The following is a 21,375-nucleotide window of genomic DNA, read 5'->3' as shown; positions in this document are numbered from 1 at the left end:
TAATGGACCTTTGGAGACCCTGGTGGAGTGTGGTTTTTGCAAAGAAGTGTTTAAGATTCAGTGGTTCTGTTGATGTAGTATTTGTCTCTCCTCTAAACCAAAAGATTCAGCTGCCCATTACATTAACTTAAACTAATTTATAATTATATATTTGTACATTCTGACCGTGTGTTTGTTTGAGAAATTATAAGGGGGACTTGCAATATTATGACAAATCAAAACAACACAAAAACAGCATGTATAATACAACTAATGGGTTAGCATTATTATTCATTCAAAGCTGCTCTCTGTCTACTTTAGAGGAGAGGACGGTACCTGCAGTGCTTCAGTTGAGACTGCATTTGCCTTACACCATTTTGCATTGTGATCTGAATAACACAATGCATTGGCTTGGTTACCATTCCTTTTTTGCCATAGTGTGAAGTATGTTTTAATTGTATTTTTTTTCTCAGTTAGTTTAAGGCACCATTTGTGCACAATGTGTATTAAAAAAAATCCTAAGATTAAATTCAAGTCAAGGCTGTTTTATGTAAATCATCTGTAATAAGGCTTTTTGGCCAGATCTTGGTTTTTGGTCTGATGTTTAAGTTATCAGTTTTCAATAATAAATGCACTTCTTTTTTCAACTTCAGTGTAAGTGTCCACTCTGACCAATTAAATAGAAACTTGTGCTTTGACCTCAAAGCAAGGACCTCACATCATAAGGTATTATTTGTCAACATTTTCAACACTCAAGAAGTCAAATCAGGTCTGCGTGGGTTTGGTTTTATCAAATATAACTGACAGTAATTAAACTCACCACTATGAGGCCATGTCCACACGTACATCGGGATATTTAGAAACATAGCCTTTTCTATGTGGTACGGCCTTTTGTCCACACTGACTGTTTTATTTCACTGAAAACAGACATTTTGTAAAACTTCTTCCAGGGTGAAGATTTTCAGAAACCCTGTTTCCAGTGACGGACAGGGAAAACTGCATTTTTGGCTTGAGATGTCAGAGAGTTCCATGTTATCTTCTTTGTGAGGCATCACAAATTAAGTGACATTTTATTCAGTGGCAGTGGCGACCAAAATAGTGCTGGTTCTAATCTTGCTCACAGGACCTTTTACATGTTCACGTATAAATATAGAATAACTCCTTTGCAGAGGTGTCAGAATGAACTACAGAGGTCACTGCTATAGGTCGTCTACCAGTAGTAGAGAGTTCCAGGAATGAATCCTCACACCCGGAAATGAGTTGGAATTTTAGGACTCAGGTTCCCTCGTCTTCAAGTCAATGGGTTTTTTGAATGGGTTTTTGGTGCTTGAGATAAGGTCTGTGGACAACACAAGCACTTTGACCTTTTGTTTGACGTCAGATACATAAGTACGTACCATGCATATGAATTTTGAAGCTTTTATGTGTCTTAAAAAAGTGGCCATATTTGATCAAAGAATATCATCATACTCAAGACGGCTTTACACCCTCGTCGTAGTAGGGATGTTAAATCATACAACCATAGTGTAGCTCGTCCCCAACGTTAGCTTGTTACCTCTGGTGATTGCATTTAGACTTCAAAAATCACAAAAGTGGTGTTCATTTGTTAAGATTATCTTGCTGAACAAAACGTGTATCACAAATGTTTGTTTGCCACAGAGCTCATTTTCTGCAGTAATCTAAAGGAAAAGTCCATAGGCTTTTTGACGAGGGAACCAAAGCGACGCTAACTTCCACGTGACGTCGGCCTACAGAAAAACATCATCCCTGGAGCACTGTATAGCTTTGTTTCAGGCTTTTGATTGGCATTTTCTTCTTCTTTGCATGGCTTAATGATAATGCAGCCTGTTGGTTTGGCATGCTCTTGACAGCATTTTAGATGTGTTAAGTGTTTTCATTTGAATGGAGATTTTTTTTTGTTTTTTGTTGTGTTATATTTTTTGAGGTAGAAGAAGGTAAAACCCGTCTTTCGAAAATACCTGTGTACCTGTTGACCAAGGGCTGAAAAATGAAGGCAACATGACAGTGTAAAAACTGCAGTTCCTCAAATGGCCACTTGAGGCTGGCTCCAAGCGTAAGTCAGTCCCCATAGACCTCCATGTTAAAATGCCCAACTTTACAGCAGAAATTGACGTTTATAGCATGGTACAAAAAAAAGGTTTGGTCTCTATAGCTTATGGCAACATTAATGACAACTTTAAAAGAAGTGATTTTTTTTTTTTTTTAAATTCACCCATTTACATTTTATCAAGGCTTAAAGTTATGCATCAATGAAGGGCGTGGCTTCTTTGATGGACAGGCTGCCTGTGAGTAAGATCCATTCCTCACTCCTCCACAGCTCCACCCTCCCATCCAAATATGGACCCTCAGATATTAACTAAAATATTGCTGAATCCTGATTGGTGCATTTTGACATCACCTTTATTTAAAAGAACCCAGCCCACTTCAAATTATTAGAGCACAGAGAAGACAAAAAAAACAACAAAACACTCAAACCTCCAATGTGAAGTAATCAAAACCTTGGCAGAGAGTTGTGACTTTATGTAGGACTCCATCACAGAGTAAGACTGAGTTGAGAAAGGGCCTTTAACCCATTTATGTGCAAATAAGTTGAAATATAGGATACTACAGTCCTCCACTAGCTGTTGTTAAAATGTAATCAGATGGTAAAGAAAATTAATCGAGTCTCATTTTAGAGACCTAAAGAGTCTGTACACTTTGTCACCACAGGGGGGCGACAGTGCAGCATTGTTGCCACATACAGTTAAATGTTTCATAACTCACCCTTTACCCTCTGCACTTCCTCAACCTCAACTTTTATTATAAAAACAGGAACAGATCTCTCTGACTCAATCATGTTTTGTTTTACAATCAGACATTTCGATAATGTCACAGAGAAAGAACAATAACAGCAGGCAGTGCTTATGAGTTGGTCCGTATGAATCCGGCGCTGTATGATCCATCTTCTTCCATCAGAGGTCATCGTGCAGAAAGCATCATAACAAACTCTGCAGAGGGAGACAGAGACAGCGGCAGATCCACCGATAAGGACTAATGACACTCTAATATCATAACAGGACAGCATGGGAGGCCACCACATCATTTTCAGGCCGTGTACTGGAAACTAACACAGCTCATGGTGTGATGTAATGACAAAATGCTGCCAGTGTCATCAATTTAATGAGAAATTGAAGCAGTAACAGCATGATATATCAAAGAAGAAGAAAGAATATAGCAGCATTTCAGCCGAAAATTTAAATAAAAGTTGTTGTTTTTTCTGTTACTGAAGTAAGACAGAGTATAGGACTGGTTTTCTCTGCACGTATTAAACCTAGATCTATATTCATTAACGGGATAACAACTCCAGCACTTCCACATCCAGGCTCTGTTCATCTCTTCCTGTAATTGGTAATCAGTTTGATTACCGCTCATTTTAGCCCGCTGTAGCAGTTATTACAGATTCACTTGTCAATCATGTTGGCTATTGATAGTGTCCTGTCAATGAAACCCAGCTCAAGGCAGGTTTCACTAAATCAGTCCAGTCAATCATGTCTTCCATTTCCCATTGTGCACCTGAAGCGCTTTACTCTGAAAGACGTCTGATTGTAGGTGTGAATCTATTGATTGACTGAGCACTAAAGCTTAATTCCAGATTAACCCACTAACATTATCTCTTGAGGTACTCCTTGAACCATTTTCAATAAAAAGAAGTAAACCGAGCGTGATTGCAGCTCCTCGCCGTCCTGACACTTGAGTTTATAACCTGCCACCTGGAGATTGAGAACGAGCTTCTCACCGCTGCTGTGGCTGCTTGTTTCCTGCCCGCGTGGCTGAGCTGGACAGATACTCCAACGCTGCCCCAGGGGCTAATTGATGATAATGAGGAGCACCTGCTTATCGATCCCTTCTGGGACTGACACGCCTATTCATATGTTCCCAATAATTGTAATTGATTGGATTGTTGAGACAAGATAAAGAGGATCACACCTCTAAGCTCTCTGTGTGCTGCAGCCTATAATCGCACTAACATGGATGTGGTGTTGATGACGCCTGCACATGTGCGCATCGAGGTGTATGCTGACATTGACGTGTATGTATGGGTGGTTGTGTCCCACTGTATTGTTTATTTGCTTGCGAGGTAAAATATGGTAATGGCATTTCTGCAAAGTCCTTGAGCTGCCCAAGTGTGTGTTCTCTGTGTGACATGTGACAGGTGTCCAGGCGTGTGTATTGATTGGCTTAATGCACTCCTGATTAGATTGGGTTGGCCCATCCAGCTAACCCATTTTGACGTGACCATCGCTCCTTTCCCATCTCACCCTTTTCCCACCTCATTTTTTACTCATTTTCTCCTTCTCTCCCCTTCATCCTCAACTCATTCCAATGAGATCCAATGACCCCTCTGCTTTGTCCTCCCTGGTTTGCTCTTCCCTCCTGTCTGATGTACTCACACAGCCCTGTCAGATGAGCTCAAGTAACCTCTTCATCAACACCACAACCATCATGTTCCAAATGTGTTATGAATGGATTATAATTGGGATGCTTGTGTTCTGCACTTACGCTATTCATTATATATATAAAAAAATGGCTATACTACTCAGGCCCCCAGGAAGTGCACCAAGCTTTGGAGCCAACTATCATTGTGGCCAACCAGTGGAATTACACCTCCTGAGTCTGTCACGTGATGTCATTGGGCCCAAAAAGCCTTTTTCCTATAGACTTCCATTGGGAAAGAGAAATCTGCAAATCAGTGGATACATTTTTTTGAGCTTCACAACCCTGCAAAATGACTGGTTTCATCACCAGGATTTAATCCATTTGGTCCAATAACACATGGAAAGTCTAAAACAGCCTCAAGATTAAATAATTTTATCTCCATTCAGTTTAGTGGAGCGCTAAACTGAGCGCTCGCTCTGTGGGCCCAGTGATGTGGAAGCAGCTTCAATCATCCGGGTAATTTCATACCAGGGAAACAGAGCTTTTTTGGCTTCATGTGCCTCTGAGCAACATTCAAAGGAATGAACAGGGACCTGCCCCAACACTGTATCCAGGTGTCTTAATACAGCCATGTTACCACTGGATTAGCAGAAAGCTTGATGTTACAATAATTTATACATTATTTTCAGCAAAATTTCCACAGTTTATGTAGATTTCTAGGTTATGATTTCAGTTGTTCTTCCACATCCTTAGCTAGTAACTTTTTAAAATGTCTTTAGTTTTAGCTAGGTGTTTAGCTAGGTCATCCATTAGGCTACTTATAGCTAACCATTTCAACTACTCCATTTCTTTTATCATTTAATCCATTCAATGAACTACCTATTTCAACCATTTCTTGATTACTTTTCATGATTTTGACTTGCTAATTCACACACTCCAATGACTCAGAATGGGTCGCTTGTTGGTTATTTTAAAGGAATACTTCAACCACAAAATGACCATTTGGATTTCAATTACTCAGCCCATCTTACCTTGAACTCATGAATACAATTAAGTATTTTTTGCTGTTTAGTTGGATGATGATAATACTACTCTGAATATGTAAGATAAAACACTTAAAAGTAATGCCAGACTTTTTCTGATACTGAAGTAAAGGGTGGAAAAGTAGCCTAGCTAAGGACTGATAGGTCTTTCCGACTGAAATGTGGCATTTATAATAACGGGAGCCAATTAACAGTATGTGGACTATTTAACGAATAAAATATCTGTTTTATCCTAGTTCTCATCACTTAGGTGTCTCATGTTATTTTGAGCTGCAGTGGTGGAATCAGAGTGTAAAATAGCAGCACTATCACTGCTGACTAAAATAAACTTTGCATAATTTCAAATCCTGCTAAAATCATGTGTTCTGTGTTGTAAACGATCTCTGTGTTTGTTAGAAGCTCTGTTTTAAAACCAGTGTAAATAGAGCCCTGGAAATATTAAATGATTCTACTGACCTGTATCAGCATACAGACTCCTCTTTTTTCCCTGTCATTCCGGACTTTTGTTCATGGATACTTTTTCCCTCAGTGATCTGATTGGTTAATGATCGGGGTGTTGACAGCCTGTGATCCGATACATGAAGCAGGTTAACTGTTCAGCATAAGTTACCGTGGTGATTTATCCTGGTAAAGAGAGAACCAGCTTCGTAGTACTGAAAACCCGGAGTTAATCCTGAAGTTACCTCACTAACTTGAAATCCTGCTTTGCAGTACAGGCCTCAGGTGTGCTACTCGTCTCTGTGTGAGACCTATAATGTTTTTGCAAAACACGTGTTTGGGAAGTACTGAGCATACAGCTGGATAAGCGAGACTTGGATTATACTGCACGAGTTGTGTGAGAGTTGTAAACAGATGTTTTTAAATAGCTCTACTGTTGTAAAATGTGGAGCCTGATTTCTTCAATTCATGAGGAATGTTGTTTGGATTCTGTATTCACAGTGGAGGCATACAAGATCAACAAACAAATTCAATGTCACAATGCGTGAGTAATTGATACACATATGCTCATTTTTCAGGTGAAGTGCTCCTTTAAATTTACTAAAGATCAGCTCCAGCTTATTTTCCTGCTGGACATAAATATGTTAATTGTTTTTTAATCAAATCACAATTTCCCATTTTTTCGTTGAATTTATTTGGGAATTAGTTCGTCCTCCCATGTACCCTCTGGCAACTGCAGAAGTACCCCTGGGTACAAGTGCACCCCTGTCTCACTGTTTTATTGTTGTGTATTATTAATGGTTTCAATAGTCTCTCACACCTTGCCTGCAGCCTATCCACTCCCCCCCAACACGTCCCCCACGTCCCCACCTGCTCACCATCAAAGTCGATGTTGCCGTCCTTGTTGAGGTCAATGTCGCTGAGGATCTCCTCCAACTCGCCTTTCTTCAGCTTCTCCCCCAGGAGGGTCTTCATGCCCTCCTTCAGCTCATCAAGCGTGATCTTTCCATCACCGTCACAGTCGAACTGCAACGTGTGCGATTAGAAGAGCAATGAGGTGGTGTACATGACCATGTAGTGAGCGAGAAGAGACAAATCATAGGTGAAGAGGATTAGAGATGACACGAGGAACAGAGAAGGAAAGAACAACAATACATGTTTCTGTGCTAATGAGGGGGGTGGAGAGATTGGTTCCAGAATGATGTCTTGAATAGGGGTGATGAAATAAAGACAGAAATAGAGGGAGAGAACATTATCAAGAGTAATACACAGACCAAGAGATTCAGAGATTTCGTCACGCAGAAAAAGTTTAACATTTACAGTGTATAGTTACAACATGGCTGCATGTGGATCCTGGAAGTCTGAAAACAGCTTGAGTGTGCAGATGGGGCACTGCTGACTCATAAGGTGTTAGAACTGAAGTGAGAAAGACTTCTGAAGTGACTATGAGGGCTGAGTTGAGATGAGTTGAAAATGGATTCTCATTTGTCACAGAGTAGACGATCCTCTGAAGTTGTGGAAGTTTCCGTTCAGAAGTAGTGAAGCTGAGAGCTAATTTATTATTCCCTGCAGACGTCAGAACATGTGAATTTCAGGACCTTGACGATGACGCACGTGTGATGAAGAAACACCAGCTACAAGATGAGATAGATGAATATGAAGCCATGCATTAAAATAGAGGGCACGTTTTAAACCTTTTATGCAGAGGAATGATGCTCTTGGTGTCCTCAATAAAACCCTGAGCTATCAAGCAGCCCAACTGGTTCAGGAAGAGATTGGTTAGTTGAGACAGAAATATTGTTACAAAGCTCACTGCTCAGTAAAGGTTATTCAAATAACAAAGTTTTCTTTATTGCTCCAAACAGTTGTTACGTTTTGAGGTGTATGATTAAACCCTGTGTCACATTCCCATAAAGAAAGCAAATTCTTTATCCTTATGCCTCAGCCCCGGCAATAGATGTGACTGGAGGCATTATGTTTCAGGTTGTCCATCCATCCATCTGTCTGTATGTCGGTCCTGTTCTCATGAACGTGATATCTTAAGTCTTCACAGAATTTTTTTTTTTCAAATTTGGCACAAATGTCCATTTGGACTTAAGGATGAACTGATCAGATTTTGGAGGTCAAATTTAAAGGTCAAGGCAACTGTGACCTTGTATCCGTCTCTTGGCCATGAACGCTGTATCTTGAATTTCTTCAAATTTGGCATGAAAATCCACTTTGAGTCAAGGTTGAACTGGTCAAAGGTCACTGTGACCTTTGTCCATCTCATTTCATGAATGCTAAATCTCAAGAAGGCCTTGAGGGGATTTCCTCAAATTTGGCACAAACTTCCACTTCCACACTAGAATTTCGTGGTCAAAAGTCAAGGTCACTTTGATGTCACAAAATATGTTTTTAGCCATAATTCAGGAATTCATATGTATGACAAAATTTCACACAAATGTCTAAATAAATAGATTTTGGTGGTCAAAGGTCAAGGTCAAGGTACTGTGTCCTCGTCCTTCTCATTCATGTGAATGCAATATTTCAAGAACACCTTGAGATAATTAATTCAAATCTGGCACAAGTCCACTTGGACTCAACAAGGATCTAATTTAAATTTGGTGGTTGAAGGTCAAGGTCACTTTGACCTCACAAACCATGTTTTTGGCCATAACTCATTATTAATTATGAAAAAAATTCACACAAATTTCTAATAGGATTAAATGATAAAGTGATGGCATTTTATATCCAAAAGGTCAATGGTCAGCTTCACTGTGACATCATTATGTTCTGCAAAAACACTTTTCTGGCCATTTCTCAACATAATAATTCAGGAACAGAAGGGGAGACATTTGGTCAGATACTGAATTGGTGACACTAATCTTGGGTGTCCACCTTGAAACTGTGCTGTTTGCATTGATTTTCTGTGCTGTCAGGTTGAAGATGTGTGTCCATGTTTTCACAGACATGGATGTAAACTGTAACTGCTACTTGAGGGGTTCACAGAGGCATACAACCGTGTGGTGGTAATTGTAGTTTAAATATTGTTATGCCATTATTCTAATGACACAAATGACTTCGCTGATAGGCTTTTATTAGGAGCTAAAAAGTGGTCAAACTAATTGCCTGGGGCTAGATTTATAATTAATCCCAGTAGCATATTGCACTCTCTAATATGTTTTCAGTTACAATCATTAGGGGCACATTGTACGTATTGTCTGTTTTGCAGTAACCATTAAAAACCTATCACGCTGTAATGTGTTTAATGGATGAACCCAGGTGTGTGAAGCTGTGCTTATAAATGAAACCATCAACTCATTTGTTTTGCTTGGTCAGAGACTACGTCACACCAGAGCTGGTCAATGGGGGGCAATCAATTCAACACTTGTGAACTTGCCTCTGTACTGATGTCAGTGAGAGCAACTCAATAGATATTTCCTCCAGACCAATGAGGCACAAATTAACAGGTGAGTCAAAGAAGTGTATATAAATAGTGACACTTTGGATGGCAGAGGCCAGCCTCCATAAAAACGTCATCAGTAGGAATATTTCCCTTTTTCTTCTGCATTCATAGCCAGCTAGCCCTTTTTCCTCAGACTTGTTTACAAGTAAGAGCCATACACTCTTGGAACTCTCTAAGGAAAGGTCCTGTTGCACACTTCAAAGTACTGTCACAGCACCAGGCCCCTTTCACTTGCTTGATGCCAGATTTCTTTAGAGTTCCTAGCTGGGGACCTCTTACCTGTTTGAAGGCGCAGCGGAGCTCCTTCAGCCCGACCATATGAGCTGTCTCAGCCAGCATCCTCGGCCCCATTAACTCACAGAAATCATCAAAGTCTACATGACCACCCCCTGCAGAAAGACAGAGGACACACACAGAGATGAAGACACACACACGCACAGGTTGACTACCAAGTAATAACTTCTATGCCTCCCTGGAGAGTCTGTACTAGACATATGGATTCATGCATTAAGCATTAAGGTGTCAGAGGATATTGGCACATGCAGTGTCTTTTATGTCATTAGCTGTGTAGTAACACAGTGGTGGAAGAACTATTCAGATCCTGTGCAGTTTAGCCAAACGTACAACACTGACATACTGTAAGCTTGTAAAGTCATCATGGTAAATCCATATATGTTAGCAAACAGTTGCTTATTTACTCATGCAGTAGACACAACAAGGCAACATTAGCATTCATCTGGAGTCTGGTTTCTGGCAGCAAATTTTCACTATCCTTTTAGCTTTGTTTTGATCTCCACCAACTCCTATGAGACTGATCTGTTTTTTTAGCTGCTAAATGATAAACTGAGTCCACCAGCTGGTAGCTTACTTTGTCTGCTTTCAATCTGGTGCTGGACAGGTCACCTAATGGGTTTTAAGAGCTTTTGAACTTATAAAAGCTGCTTGCTGCAATGGTATGATGGTAAGATTAACCAGAAACAATAAAGTTGCAGGTCATGAAAAACAAAACAATGAGATGAAAATTGCTTAAACCCATCACTGTGCACCCCTTTTAAAATTAGGCTACATGCAACCTTGAAACTCTGGAAGCTGAGAACTGCTGTTCTTCTAATCATTATTTTTTTTCATGGATAATCCTTGATTTGACATTTACAGTTGTTACAGCTGTCAAGACGCCATCTGTGCATGCTGGCATGTCACTCAGGATCTCTGATAAACATTATAAGTTGCCCAATAAGACAAAATTTCCTTTTTGTAATTTTCTTGTTATTCGGAGATAACAAAGCTTGTTTTCTCAAGATAACAAAATAAAACAACCTTCTGTTTTGTTATGATAATGGGTTGATTACACTGCTATCAGAGATAATAGAGCTTGTTCTCAAGATAATGTAAATTATGAACTCATGATCTCAAAATAACAGCTTTTTTTTTTTTTTTTTTGATTAAAGCATGGCCTTGGCTTCTCAGCTTCTGTACAACACCCATTGTCCATCTGTGTGATGATTATAAGCCTCATGGGGCCAAATTTTTTGAGATTTGGTGTAGTAAGTAGATATCCGGGCCAAGACTTTCCCTTTGGTGTGTTGGTCATTTCAGATAACCTCTAATAACAGATTAATGCATATGAATGCAGGTAAATTTTAAAAAGCTAACATAAAGCTAAATCATTGTCATATGGTAGCTGTTAGGTTTCCAGATTGCTGGCCAATGCTTTCCACCTCTCTACACAGATTGTTTATGTGCCACTCAAATGTGACTGGTCAATCCTAATCGGATTACAGATGGGTAACAAATGGTAACCGGATGGCTTCTGATATCAAAATCTTGTCCCATTGCTTACAGATTTTGCATAATATGCAGATACTGTATCTGTTGATAGAGATTAGGCTACATGTAGTAATTTGATCAATTGTCAGTATAAAAATATTAATAAGAAAAGTATTAATTAAGACAATAGCAACACCACAATTGAGCAATTTCCTCAAGAAAAAGTATGAAAGTATTTGGGGAAAAATTGACATAAGTATCACAAGTAAATGTTCATATGTACTGAATGGCCCCTTTCAGTATGATATACATTTCTGCGATGGCCAATTTTTTTTACCCCAACTTCTTTGCCTGAAGCCATGTTTTGCTGATTTTCAACCACGTCTGTGTCACTGTGGTGTGGGGAGTGTGTGCAAATTGTGTTAAGGCATCTCCCAAGCATGCAGTACTGGGCACTCCCTGCCCGTGCTGTGAGTAAAACTCCACCAGTGGACACAGAATGTGTCATTTTGCGTCATAAATGACGCATTTTGTGTCTTAGCTGGCAGACAGGCAGGGAGCACCGGGAGCTGGTGGCACAGGGGAGACCTGAACGCAGTTCATCTGCACACACTCTGTACTCGGTGGTGACACAGACATAGTTGAAAATCAGCAAAGAATTCCCTTAAGAAGCTACAGTTGTGAAACCTCTGCACACTGTAGTTACCTAAACCAATTAATGGAAATATTCAAAGTCCAAATCCGAGTACTCAGTATTGTAGCCTACTTAAATAGGGCCCTCAAGTAAAGGTAGTAGTAATAAAGACTTCTAGGTGCAACAAATGTCATGCAGAGTTTGGGCTGATGGCTCTCATCTCTGACAGCGCAAGCAAACATGGTGGTGACTACTAGTGCTAGCTGCACAAACAGTACTAACAGTGCTAACAATAGCAACAGTGCGGTCAGAGCTAACAGTGTTAATCTGGAGTGGAATCAGAGGATGGGTGTTACGCTTACATGCACTAACATGCACGCGTGGTTAGCCTGGCTACCAAAGCAAAAACTGGGATTACAACACATACAGAGAGAGCGTGACTTCATTCTCCTCTCAGGATGCCATTACTCCACCATATCTTTACATAGCAAATAGCTGTTTGCTGCTGTATTAATGTTCTAAATAGAGCCTTTAATACAAAGCTTCAGTGTGAAAAGTTTATGAATGTCCTCAGTGCATGGAGGCGATAACAATGCATTCAGCTATCTGCTCATTATGTTTCCTTCAACCCAGTTTTGTTTTGTTTGATCCCCATAGTAATTGTCAAAACAGACTGATACAATGGGAGGGCTCGTGTTATTAGTTTGACAAAAGACAGGCTTATTTGATAGCGTAGACCAATAGACTCAGTTTGTTTCCATTATCTGGGCCTTTGGTGGATGTGAAAGACTGCTTCAGTAAAGCCATGTGGTCATTTTGTGGTTTGAAAAAGGTAATCAGTGCTCAGAGTGTCAGGACTCTTGAGGATAAAAATCAAACTATAGCAAACTGAGCTTGCATGGAAAGCACTTTTAATGGTGTTGAATATTGAAACTAATGGCTCAGACTGTCATCTACTAGTTAAAACAGCATCTGAAAGGTCCTGAAATACAAGACCATTAATTCTGTGATTTCTGAGTTAGCAAAGAATTTTCATACTTGCCTGGAGGGACTGTAAAGTTTCTGGCTGACTGGCTTTACCCTTGTGGAGCAGCAGTCTGTGGGGGATTCCTGACACCTCCTTGAAGAATTGGGCCTTAAGTGGGTCAGTTTATAATCATGGACTGGAAAAGTTCTCCCAAAAGTCTTTGGAGATTATTATTATTTTTTAATTGATAGTGCAACGCTAGTTATACATAAAAGACTGAATTTCATGGTATTAATGGCTCTGTAGGGATTACGCTACAGAGATTAGGCTAGGGATGTCTGAAGCTCATTCTACCTTTTGGGTCAAATTAAGGCATCCACGAACAGATGAATAATTCATATTATGCAACATAGCAGAAAATATAAAATGTAGTCACCACCACCGCTCTGATGTTATGAATATTTCTCTTCTAGTGTCCCTTTAAGGAAGAGCTAAAAATGCTTTTCTACACTGTTTGAAGCATCACATACTGTGTTTCTGCTTGTTCCACTTTTACATTAAAATTCTGCTGTGTAAATTTTTTAATTCTAATCTGAGATGCCAACTTCAAGGCTGCAACATTACATCAAATTAAACTGGCAATGTTAGATGATTTTATACACATTTCCCTGTGATTCAGCATGATGTATTTGATATTTTTTAGGAAACTTGACAAGAATTTAAAATAAGGGACTGTTTGTTATTTATGAGGCGGAAGCCGGTGGTGGAGAAATGGGGGAGGCACGTCAAATAATCTTTTAAGCACTGGGGAGCAGTGTTGGGGGTAACACGTTACAAACGTTACGCATTACAGTAGTAACAGAAGTAATTAACGTGTTACCAGTGGGATCTCAGGTAATATTATTACATTTAAAGTGTTACGTAATGTGTTACCATCGGAAGTAAACAGTTTATTGTTTTCATTTTTCACTCATCAATACTGATTAACACTGCTGCGCTTCCGCAGTGCTCCACCGGAAAAATGTCATGTCATTATATGCTACCATAAGGGTGCCTCCAGTGATCGGCAAATCTGGGTCATGCCGTAGCCTACTGTGCGTTACCATATTCAGTCTGTTTCCACTGATATACCTGCAATGTCTTCAATGTGTCACTTTCTGCTTTTGCATCTTAAGGCTGCTAGAAAGTAGCCGTGATAAGGAACTGGCCTCTGGTTTGTCTTTTTCCTCGTCCCGATGTCTGGGTGATGTTAGTATATGTTGGATATGTTTCCATTCACATCTCCCACAAAAACTGCAGAGCAACGCCAGCACACAGTCCAGTTCTTATGCATTACTCTCTCAGGTGCTGCTGTAGCTGACCGGCACACCTGGAACCAGCAGGTGGTTCTTCCAGCTTCAGTGTATTAATTGTCGCTCATGATAGCAACTGACACACACGCCAGTTGTGTTAACCTCAACATTTGTTTATTGTGTTTCATATCATAGGCCCACAAATGTTTATCCACATCCCATAATTATCAGACTTTGATCCTCTGCCTTTTCTTTGAAATTTGTTCATTTTGTGTGGTATCATAGGTGGCTGTCATGCACCCATACTCTGCTGAAGTGCACACACACACTTGTGTAATGATGCAATCTGTAAGGAGGATTTGCATTTTGCTCAAGAAATTAGCTGATTGTCTGGTGATAACTGTCACTCCCATGTTGTTTGCTCGTTGCATATTGGATGTATATGATATGGTGGAGGGAGTGTCATATACTTTCCCCAGTCACTCAGGGAGGCTCAAAGAAAAATACTGTAGCTTCTGCCACACCCCTCCTCTGATCTGTCAAGCACAGTCCCTAAGGCTCTGTAACCCTATTATTTGCGATGATGCACATCACACAGGGACATTTCGGGGACATTAATTTGAGGTTAATACAGCAATGGCTTTCTCAATTTCTCAATCCTGGTTTTCATGATCCTTGCTGTTAGCATTGTAACCATCTAATCAGGAGATTATTTACACCTGGGACAGCAGGTGAAGCTAATTAACTAGCTGGTAGGATGGAAGCCAGCTGCACTCTGGTCCCTGAGGCCCACAACTGAGAAACCCTGCCGCACTGTATCCAACATGATGCCACTGTTTTATGGCCCAGCAATCATACTGCAGACCCAGTGTCCAATATTGTGCTTATGAGCAGTACTGTCCTCAGAGCACAATGCTATGTTACATTTTGTGTTAACTGATCCTGAGTTTAGGCTGTTTTCAAAGCAAACACATACATAGAAGCCAGGGTTCAGTCATTTAAAAAATAAAAATAAGGATCTCTGATACTGTCTTGCCGTGTTTTGCTTTATTTGCCTACATTTTGAGTTTTTCTTTGAGATGTCGGAGCTTTGTGCCTTCACACCAAAATAGTGGTGGTATTTACAGCATCGAAAAATAACAAGAAACCCAACAGCAACATCTCTTTCCAGAAACAATGTCTCCATTACTGTGGATTATCCACTGGGCATCTTGTCAAGAGTAAAATAGGGACTATTTCCTGAGTATAAAATTGAGCAAATAGGGGGAAAACAACAAAACAAAGCTAGATAAGGCCTGCCGTCAGAGACAGCCTGTGTGAGAAAGTATTTTTGGTGAACTGATTTAAAAAATAAGTGCAACTGAAATCACATTAGACCCTTTTTGAGATTACAATGTATTTTTATTTATTCATTTATTTTTGATAATGATAATAATCATTATTATTATTATTATTATTATTATTCATTAATTTATTTTATTTATTAAAGTAAGAAACAAGGGCTTTGTGAAAAAATCAGATATGCTCCTTTTCATGAAGGGGCATGTCCCTGTTGGGAGTGAGAGACAAACTAAACAAAGTTGTGCTTTATTGACAAGTTTTATAAGCAGTGATATTGAAGAGTAAGGACCACACCAGCACCTAAAAGGACCCAATGACATTTACAGGTAAGTTTATTTGCTGTTTAATGACCTGCAGCTGAGCAGCTAATTAGCTACCTAGCCTGCAAACTGACAGTGTACTCTGTTTGTTTGGTCATTTTAAACAAGCTATGGTTCAGGACGAGACGTGTGTGCATGTTTGTAAGACAGATAAGAGGGAGACTTTAGCAGGAAAGCTAATGTGGTTGTATTTTTTCCTTCAAAGGAGAGCACAAAACGTGATGTACAGAGCATATGTGTGATGAAGCTGATTCCCCATTAGCTGCATAGACTGTATATGTAAAAATTAATGAAATTAAATATGAATTTATGTACAGTCTGTGGTTAGTTGCGGCTACCGTGAGTTCAGAGGCTGGTGGGTCTCTGCTCACATGTGTGTGCAACCACTCTCATTTACATTGCCGTCCATTGTAATGGTAGCAGGGTGTTTTTATTGACCCACTAGGCTGCTGTAGTTAAAAAAACTTTCTTTCTTTCTTTTTTTTTTTATATATCCACTATGCTTTAGTGACAGGCAGGGGGTAAGTTATGGCTGGGCGGGCCGTCTGGTTTGCAGTAGAGGTGCTCCTCGCGTACCTTCCCCCTTATACTTGATGACATTTAGAGCAGAGTTGTAACAAAGATATAAATGGCAAATGTAGTCAGGAAATAGTAAATTACTGGCTCAAATATATATTCAAGTAAAGAGTAGAAATACAGTTTTAAAAAAGGAACATAAAAAGTACTTGTTCCTGAGAAAACATACTTTTTTGGTCATGTGCATTACTTGTAAAGTGTTACTACCCACCTCTGAGTGTGTCCCAATACATAGTTTGTCAACTGCAGTATGCCAAAAATATCAGGACTGCATCCAGTTGCATTACAGTGTATGTTGAACAAAATGCTTTTCTGGCTATTCAAGCGGTACATACTTTTTTGTGACGCACGTGTATAATCAGCACATTAATTCTATGCTGCACGAAGCTAGGTGGACTGTGACAGCTATGAGCAAAGGGTCAGTTCTGATGAACTAGTATGTCCTAATTGTATGCAAACTCCATGCAACAGTATGTGCTTTGTAAGGGCAGCTGCAGTACGTCTGAAAGTAAAAAGACAAAGTGTGCGATTCAGAACACAGTTCCAGAGTCACTGATGTGTGTTGTTCAGGCTGTTCTCATGCACTGTTTGAACATTTTCCTACAAAAAGTAATGCACCAAAATTCATACATATCCCACATATTGATGAGCGAATAATTTGTGCATAACCCACGTAATTTGGAAGGCTGCGGACGTAAAGAGGAAAGCGTTCCCAATCGGTCCAGTTAGGAGGCAGGTAGTAACAGTGGATTGGTCACAAAACACGGGACTTTCCATCGGGACTCTCCCCCAAGACACTGGTGTTTGGAACGGTGTGAACTGTCAGTTAACTTTGAGTCATTTTAAGGTACGTTGTTATTGTGTTTCTTTTCTTAAAATTTACTTCCATAACTTTACATAATTACAAAACCTTACGTTGAGGATGTAATGTCATTTGTGAGGCGTTAATTTGCAGGATATCCTACAAACCACTGCGTGTGCATTTTTGTAGGACATCATACAAACCATCATATCATATCATATCATATCATATCATATCATATCATATCATATCATATCATACCGTCAAATCATATGCATGCAATTATTTTAACAGATATTGCGATATGAGTTGTGATTTAGGTGGAAATTTTTGCATTTCATTTTCACTGGAAAAAAAAGAGACCATGGGAATAACATTTATGGATTTTTAAAATGGGCGTACTTCCCCTTTAACATCAGCCACTATGAGCTGCTAGTCATTTCAGTACAACTAAGGTTGTAGCAGGTTGTAGTTGAATTGAGCAAGGGTGCAATTCATTTATTACCTTCTCCGAGGAGGTTATGTTTTCGGTTTGCAGCAGGACTACAAAAAAAACCCCACTGGCCTGATTGTCATGAAACCTGGTAGAAATGTGCAGCGTGGGCCCAGACAGAACCTATTAAATTTTGGAGTGTATCCCATTCACAGCATGGATACACAGAATATTTTTCACTTTTGTTAACATTGCAAGACAGGGCATTTGGCCTTGCAGAGGTCTGCGTTCTCTTAAGGCTCATTTATACTTTCCGCATGAAAATAGATACATCTGTTTCAAACGTAAACATCACTGCCCTCATACTTTCATGCGTCCTTGATGTTGGCATAGATACAGCTAATAGATGGCATTATAGGGCAGAGTCAAAACAACAAATGAGGTGAGGGTGGAGGAGGTTGAAATATTGAACCTTTAAGCAAAGGCAGCGTTGTAGATGGCGGTGGACTGTGTGGCTATTATATAACCTACATCCAAACATGTGGACAGAGAACTTTTTCAGTATATTACTGATTCACTGATTCACATTCAATTTATTCGTCGTCGCCTATGGTCATATCTCACTTGAACCACGCTACACCGCCTCCAGTGGTACTGCTCCATTTTGTTCGTATCCGTAAGCTTTCAGAAAACATGCATAGATATAGACAAAATGAATGCAGAATAGGGACAGGAGGCTCTGTCCGTCTGTGTCCGTATCTAATGTTGAGCATGTGAGCCCTTTCAGTGGTATATGAATCCATCTTATTATGTGTAAGAAAATCAGCAAGCTATTTCACATCAACATTTAAAAAATAGTTATGATGCAGTGTAGGTGTACCACATATTGAAGGTAAATGTAACTGGGTTGCTGCACACGTGTAGTTACAAAACATCACACCTGTAGTGTGCTCCATGTGTCTAAGTCCTGTGTGTCCATTGAAGGTTTATGTAAAGTCTTGGCAGAGACTGAAAGTTGAGATTTTAAGGCCTTGCTCTGACACAAGGTAGGTGTTACAGGAGCTGGTTCTCCAGGCTAACAGCAGAAATCAATGCCGTGATGATTCACCTTAAACACTCACCACACACAGATCTACCCTTCATCATTCAGTAAAGACAGCAAAGACAAACATCCTCATTAACAGCAGTGAGAGGAAAGTTAGATCTCAACTAAACACACACTTCTCCATGCGGACTCATACTCGTACACACCTGCACCTGCTCTTGTGAGGGCCATTAATCAGTCTGCTAAAATGTCTCAAATGTCCCCAACTTCAAAGACAAACATCACTCCCTCACGGACTCATAGAAAAGAATGTGCACGTATACGAGCACACGTGTTTGTGCTCGCAGACGCATTACTCAGGCATTCACACCTACTCACTTCAGAAAGACCCATCAATCATGTACACATGGTTTAACCACTCAGGAAGAAATCAAAACTGTACACTCACACACGCACACACATAACCAGATGGAAATACACACATTTCATCTTGATTTGCTGGATGATCTCGATGAGCTCCATCTCTGTAGGCATGTAGCCCATGGTCCTCATGCAGTCTGCGATGTCTTTGTAATGGATGAAGCCATCCGCATCGTAGTCAAATTCCTTAAAGGCCTCCTGGAGCTCTGACAGACAGACAAACAAATGACAGCAACAAAGCGTAAAGTAGGGTAACATATTTTCTCCCAAGAGTCAAACACACATGCATGCACAGTGTGTGCACAGATAGTTTCACTTTGAATCAAGTTTGAACTTATCTGTAAGTTGTTGACTCCAACAGACTGAGCTGCAGCCAGCCCTTAAGTACAGCAAGTTATGTTGTTTTAATTGATTTTGTAGCTCTGAGTCTTTGGCAAACATTTCAAGTCAGTCTGAGAAACGGTCAGTCTCTTACATGAATCACTAAGAGAAGCAAAAAAATCTATGCGATTGATAAAGCTGCGCATTGACTAGTAATTTATCATGCGTCTGCATCGTAATTACACCACCAACATCTTACCATCTAACTCCTCTGGCATCAGCTCTCTCTCCTGTGGAGCACAGAAGAAGAAAAAAATAAACAGTGGAAATAATTAGAAGACAGCATCGCAGGACGGGATGAAAAATCAGGGTGGCCTTAAAACAGCAAATTCTCCTGAGAAATATCCCAGTGATAATCTGTTTTTGACTACCAAATTAGAATAACATGCATATCATGTCAACACAGCCGCATGCTGACAGTAAACTCTAATGGGATTTCACCCTGCGACATGTCTTTCTAATTTGCAAAATGACACAATACCGCCACACACTCCTACGTGCACACACACACACACACACACACACAGGCCACATCTGCAGCTTCCTGTGGGACATGCGGCATTAGCTCAAGTCTGCGCATACAAACACACACACCCACACACAACCATGTAACAGGGAGATGCACCAACCTCACAAAGGAATGGATACATGTAAACTAAGACACGGATACCCACGTGTATACACTTGCATACATAAGACATCGTTTGCATAAAGCCTTGTGTGTGAAACGTTCAGTATTCTCTGCCTTGTTTTGACATTTGCTCAGGGTGATCTCTCCCTCTCTTCCTCCTTCGTTCTCTCCCCTTTTCATGTGTTTGCAGGAATGTTGAGGCAAAGCTGGAAGCCAACTCTTCACATAGACGGTCATTAAGAGTAATTGATTGCAGTATGATTTAGGTGCGCTAAGGGCTTTAAATAGCAATATATTAACATATTCCAGTGGTTGCAGACAGATGATGTTGCTAAATACATATTATAATATGATGACCAAAGTTGCAATACTGTACAAATGCGTATCCTCAGGCAAGATATACACCCCAAATTTTAGTTTAAAAAGATAAGTTGGCCATAAATGCAGCGGCGGTGCCACCCAGGGAAGGGGCCCCAAGCCCCCCCCAATTTATGCCCCTCGCCCCCGACAGCCCTGTCCAGAGGCATAATGTTTTTGGGTTGTCCAGCCTTCCATCAGGTCCTCTGTTTGTCCTATTGTCATGAATGCAATATCTCAAGAGGTCGTAGAGGGAACGTCCTCTGATTTGGCACAAACGTCCACTTGGAATCACAGAAGAACTGATTAGATTTTGGGGGTCAGAGGTCAAAGCACTGTGACCTTTTCCTTCTCATTCTTGTGAATGTGATATCTCAAGAACACCCTCCCCCTCAGAGAGGGTCTTTAGCAGTGGGGGAAATATAGTGACCTGCATGCCTTCACTTATCTATCAAAAAATGTTGACAAGCTTGTGTTTCTTGCCAAAAATCTGAGCACTATTTGGTGCTTTTTCTGTACAGGCCTGAATTGTGACATTCTGTAATAGCATATTTATATTTAGTCAGCCTAGATTCTGGGTACAATTTTATTTATACTTTGCTTCTAGGAGATGCACTATATTCAGGTGAAAAAGACCCTGCGCCAGCAATAGCCATGGCCAGAGGCATTGTGTCTGTCTGTGGGTACATCCCATCCTTGTGAACCTGATATCTCGAGAACGCCTCAAGGGAATTTCTTCATATTTGACACAAATATCCACTTGGACTCAATGATGAACTGATTTTTGGTGGTCATAGATCAAAGGTCAAGGTCACCGTGACCTTGTCTGTTGCATTCTTTTGAACGTGATATCTCAAGAACGCCTTTAGGGAATTTCTTTAAATTTGGCACAAACATTCACTTGGACTCGAGGATGAACTGATTCGATAGCGGTAGTCAAAGGTCAAGGTCACTGTGACCCTGCATCAATCTCATTCTCTCTAGGCGATATCTCAAGAACACCATGAGAGAATTTCTTCTAATTTGGCACAAATGTTCAAAGAGCATTTCAGTCCAATGAATTG

General features: G+C 40.2%; 1 protein-coding gene across 1 annotated transcript in view; it reads right to left on the bottom strand.

Moving 5' to 3' along the window:
* Window positions 1-2,566: 2,566 nt before the first annotated feature.
* Window positions 2,567-21,375, bottom strand: part of cabp4 (calcium binding protein 4) — a 30,804-nt gene continuing 11,995 nt past the window's right edge. The window contains exons 3-7 of the mRNA XM_050043327.1: window positions 19,523-19,553; window positions 19,005-19,148; window positions 9,625-9,734; window positions 6,776-6,923; window positions 2,567-2,987 (exon numbers count right to left, since the gene is read on the bottom strand). Coding sequence (XP_049899284.1) covers window positions 2,959-2,987; window positions 6,776-6,923; window positions 9,625-9,734; window positions 19,005-19,148; window positions 19,523-19,553 — 462 coding nt within the window. The 3' untranslated portion in view covers window positions 2,567-2,958. The remainder of the gene's footprint in view (window positions 2,988-6,775; window positions 6,924-9,624; window positions 9,735-19,004; window positions 19,149-19,522; window positions 19,554-21,375) is intronic.

The sequence above is a fragment of the Epinephelus moara genome, chromosome 5 (assembly GCF_006386435.1).
Source record: "Epinephelus moara isolate mb chromosome 5, YSFRI_EMoa_1.0, whole genome shotgun sequence".
Taxonomy (NCBI): Eukaryota; Metazoa; Chordata; class Actinopteri; order Perciformes; family Serranidae; genus Epinephelus; species Epinephelus moara.
This window is presented reverse-complemented; position numbering and strand designations above follow the sequence as displayed.